Raw genomic sequence first — 3,995 nt, 5'->3', positions numbered from 1 at the left:
TTGACCTACAGCAGAATAACTGGGAATGACTGGTCACTATGACATACACTGACCACCAGGGAGCAGATGCTCAGTGCAGGGAGCTTGCCCCTGGTGGTCAATGCACTCCCACAGGGGGGAGATCTGCTCAGCCACAAGCCAGGCTGATGGCTGCCAGTACAGCGGTGGTGGTGGGAGCTTCTCCCGCCTTCCCAGCAGAGCTAAGGATTTCCGACTGCAGCTTAGGCCTGCTCCCCGCTGGCAAGTGGACATCCCCCAAGGGCTCCCGGGCTGCCAGAGGGATGTCTGACTGCCAGCTTAGGCCCAATCCCCTGGGCAGCAGGCCTAAGCCAGCAGGTGGTCATTCCCCGAGGGGTCCCAGACTGGGAGAGAGCACAGGCCGGGCTTAGGGACGCCCCCCCCCCCCCCGCCAGTGCACAAATTTTTGTGCACTGGGCCTCTAGTATATAGATAAGACTGTATCCTTTCTCTTCTATTTTTGTAGAGGGGTTTCTGAATTGGGAGATTTCAATTATATTTCCCTAACACCAGCAACTTAAATCACTAAATATTTCTTACTTTGTACATTGCTACTTGAGGATCACCAAGTTCATAGAATGGAGGCTCGCCAGTTGCCATCTCAATGATGGTGCAGCCCAGGGACCAGATATCAGTCGCGGACCCATACTCGCGAAGTCCATGACCAATAATCTCAGGCGCCATGTACTGCAGAGTGCCTATTGGAAAAAAAGAAAACAAACAATGTGGGCACCCTATTGCTGAAAAACAAAGCAGACCATTAGTAAACAAGTGTGTGAACATTAACTCTCATATTAATAGCAGATGGGGCCTGGTCTCAAGCATAAATGATGTGGTTACATCTTTTAACCAGAGACATGCAACATGCCTTCCTTTAATACTTACCATGTTGAGAGAAGATTACTCAGTCCCTTGAAAAATAAACGGGCCCAATTCAATAAGCACATATTAATGCATGCTAGATAGAGGGATACCAAAATGTAAGAAACACAGTGCTGGACCTTTGGCAGCTGCCTAGTGGAGGAGACAGACATCATGATGATGGTGATGATGATGGAGGTGGCTGTGGAAATGGCAAAATGTAGTAAGTGCCTGGTTCGAGCCAGGGAAAACTATGGCTGGGTTAATTTGGGTCTATGAGAAGTAAATGCCAAAACAGGATTAGGTATATGAGAGAATTGTTGGGGGAGAATATATATGAAGGATAAAGGGGGGGACAGGATGGGAAAGGGGAGCTGTCAGACTACAATGAAGGTCTGGCGCCTGGGAATGGAGAAGATGAAGGAAGAATTGGGTATGAAGGGTCTCAAATGGCACAGCAGCTCTCAGCTCCAGCCATGCCAGTGGGGAGTCCAAAAGCTGTCTACTGTAAGTGTCCCACATTCATTTTAGTAACCCCACCATGCTGAGTCATTGGCTAGGAATAGTCACGGTAAAGCATGAGCATGCCATGAACATGGTGGCAGATCCAAAGGGATAGCAGCTGGGGCTGCCAGTGAACCAAACTCCTGCTGTAAAGGTCAGGGAGGTGGACAAAGGGATTGGGAGAACTTCTAGGCAAGGGGAAGAGCTTGAGCAAAGGTCCATGGATGTAAAGTTTAGAGTGAGTCCACGGAGCTACAAGTGATGCCTTACACAGGCAGGGGTGGGAAGAATGAAGGAGGCAGCGGCCAGGGCCCAGCCCAATGGCAAGCTGTGTATTCCAAAGGCTCTGGCTTTGGACTTTTTCCTGTGGCCCATGAGCCACCATAGGGAAGGTGGTGATCAAACAGGGAGAAGGGGCTGGCTATTGAAGGACTGTTGTACATATAGGAACAGGGAAGGCATCAAGGGTTCTGGCAGTAAAATCCTGGAAAATTTGCTTTCCTTAAAGCTGGCTCTCTAAAGGGCTAAATATCCTCCCTAAATGCACTCCCCCTGATTTGTGCGCACACACTGCTCACCCAGCCAGCCATGGCTCTCAGGTACCTACACCCATGCAGGGGTACAGAGTTCAAAACAAAACGATCAGTAGATCCACAGATATTGATCCAGGAGCCTCCTACCCAGATCAAGGGGTTCAAAGGGTTGAAATAGTAGAGACTGAAGACAACAACTTCTTTAGAGAGAACTGTGCTGGGAGCTCTACCCACTCTCATTCAAGCAATTGCGGAAGGACTGTCCTCAGAAGGGTGTGGGCCCATGGTGACTCAAACAAGTCAGCATAAATCACACTTGAAAGGAGACTACATGTGTTAGCATCTTCCATGGGTTCCTAGAGATAATGTGAGAGCGCAAAGTTTCAAAATTTAATATTAATGAAGTACAGAAATGAGAAATAAGGTGCAGCTTCCCAAGGACTCAGGGGCCACCCCAGTTTCCCTGCCCAAGGGATGGGCCTGGTGGAAGGGGGCCCCACTTCCTCCTACCCAAAGTCCTTTCAGGTTCCTTGGAGGCCCACTCAGAGCTTCATATGCATATGTCTCCTGCAGGTAAGCTGCACAGATAGCTGGTTCCCATGGGAACGAAAGCAGCTTAAGAGAAACTGTGGGAGACCATAGAGTCTGCAGATATCTTCATGCCCTCCTCACAGCAGGTGAAAGGTGCATGAACCCTAGATACCAGATGTGAGACTCATTGTAGAAATAATGTTTTAGGGTCTTTTAAAAAGGAATCCTGCCCAAAGGCAGTCCTGGATCCTTCAGCAGGAAGAGAGAGATTAATATAATGCAAGGGGTTAAAGATTGGGGCGGGGGGGGGGGCGGGGTACAGTCAGCTCAAGGACAGGCTCCTAAACATGGCATGGGAGCCATATTCAGAGGGACCCAGCCAGAAAGTGTTAATAGTAATAGCACACAAAGCCAGCCTAGATCGGTGCGAATCAAGTGAAAAGAGCTGTGGCCCTTTCCTCTTCTCCTGCAGCTTGTCCAGAGGGAAGAGGGGAGGGAGGGAGAAAAGGTCCTGATTCCGGTGCTGTGTGCCTGTGCCGCTGGGCCAGCAGGGACAGGGGTGGAGTCTGCCCCTTGAATGAGGACCAGAGTGTTGACTAGTATGGTAGCCAGAACCCTTCCAAGTGTAGATTGTGTTTGCTTCTCAAAGTGCCATTAAGACTTTCTCTTTGAGACCTGACTGACAGCTGTCAGAGGGAAGGGGGTTGGAAGGCTGGGTGAAAAAGGTGAAGGGATTAAGTACAGATTGGTAGTTACAGAATACTCATAGAGATGTAGAGTATAGCATAAGGAATATAGTTACTAATATTATAATAACTACATATGGTGCCAGCTGGGTACTTGAAAATTGGGGGAGACCACTCTGTAAAGTACATTATTATCTAACCACTATGCTGTACATCTAAAACTAATAAAAATATTGAATGTAAATTGTAATTAAAAATAAGAAATTAAAACTTTTTAAAAAAAGACTTTCTCTTTGTTATCTAAGGGTGGCTGGAAAAGTCATGGGAAATGACTGGTGCCCCAAGCAGGATGTAAAGGGCAGTGGGAGACAAAAAATAAAGTGGCTGTTATGATTACACCCTCTGAGTCTGACATGTTTAACATGTTAGTTATGCCCATAAACTCAATTCTCTCAAAGGCTCCTGCCAGCTCTACTAACCCATGACTTCTAAGTGCAAATTGGTATTTATTTATTTATTTATTTATTTATTCATTCATTCAAATCTTTCTGTTGCAATTGCTATGAGTCAGGTACTGGTCATGAGTCAGGTACTGGTCAAAGCACCTCACCAATATTAACTCATTTAATCCTCACAAAGGCTCTATGGAGTAGGTACTATGAGCATCTGTTTTACTTGTGAAGCAACTGAGGCACAGAGTGCTTAAGTAACATGCCCAAAGGCACACAGCTAGCAAGTGATTGAGCACAAATTTGTACCAAGGGATTGTTTATAGCACAGACCAGAAGAGAGTTCTTGTTTTCAAGTTACACTCCTCTGTTTTGACCCAAGAAAGATAAAACATGTGTCCCCAAAAGGCTTG

General features: G+C 47.0%; 1 protein-coding gene across 1 annotated transcript in view; it reads right to left on the bottom strand.

The window, feature by feature from the left end:
- The window catches only part of MAP3K15 (mitogen-activated protein kinase kinase kinase 15), a 75,104-nt gene that overhangs the window by 20,533 nt on the left and 50,576 nt on the right, over positions 1-3,995 (bottom strand). The window contains exon 19 of the mRNA XM_023753736.1: positions 559-716. Coding sequence (XP_023609504.1) covers positions 559-716 — 158 coding nt within the window. The remainder of the gene's footprint in view (positions 1-558; positions 717-3,995) is intronic.

Source organism: Myotis lucifugus, unplaced genomic scaffold (assembly GCF_000147115.1).
Source record: "Myotis lucifugus unplaced genomic scaffold, Myoluc2.0 scaffold_49, whole genome shotgun sequence".
NCBI lineage: Eukaryota > Metazoa > Chordata > Mammalia > Chiroptera > Vespertilionidae > Myotis > Myotis lucifugus.
Note: the sequence above shows the minus strand (reverse complement) of the source record. Positions and strands in the feature narration are given on the sequence as shown.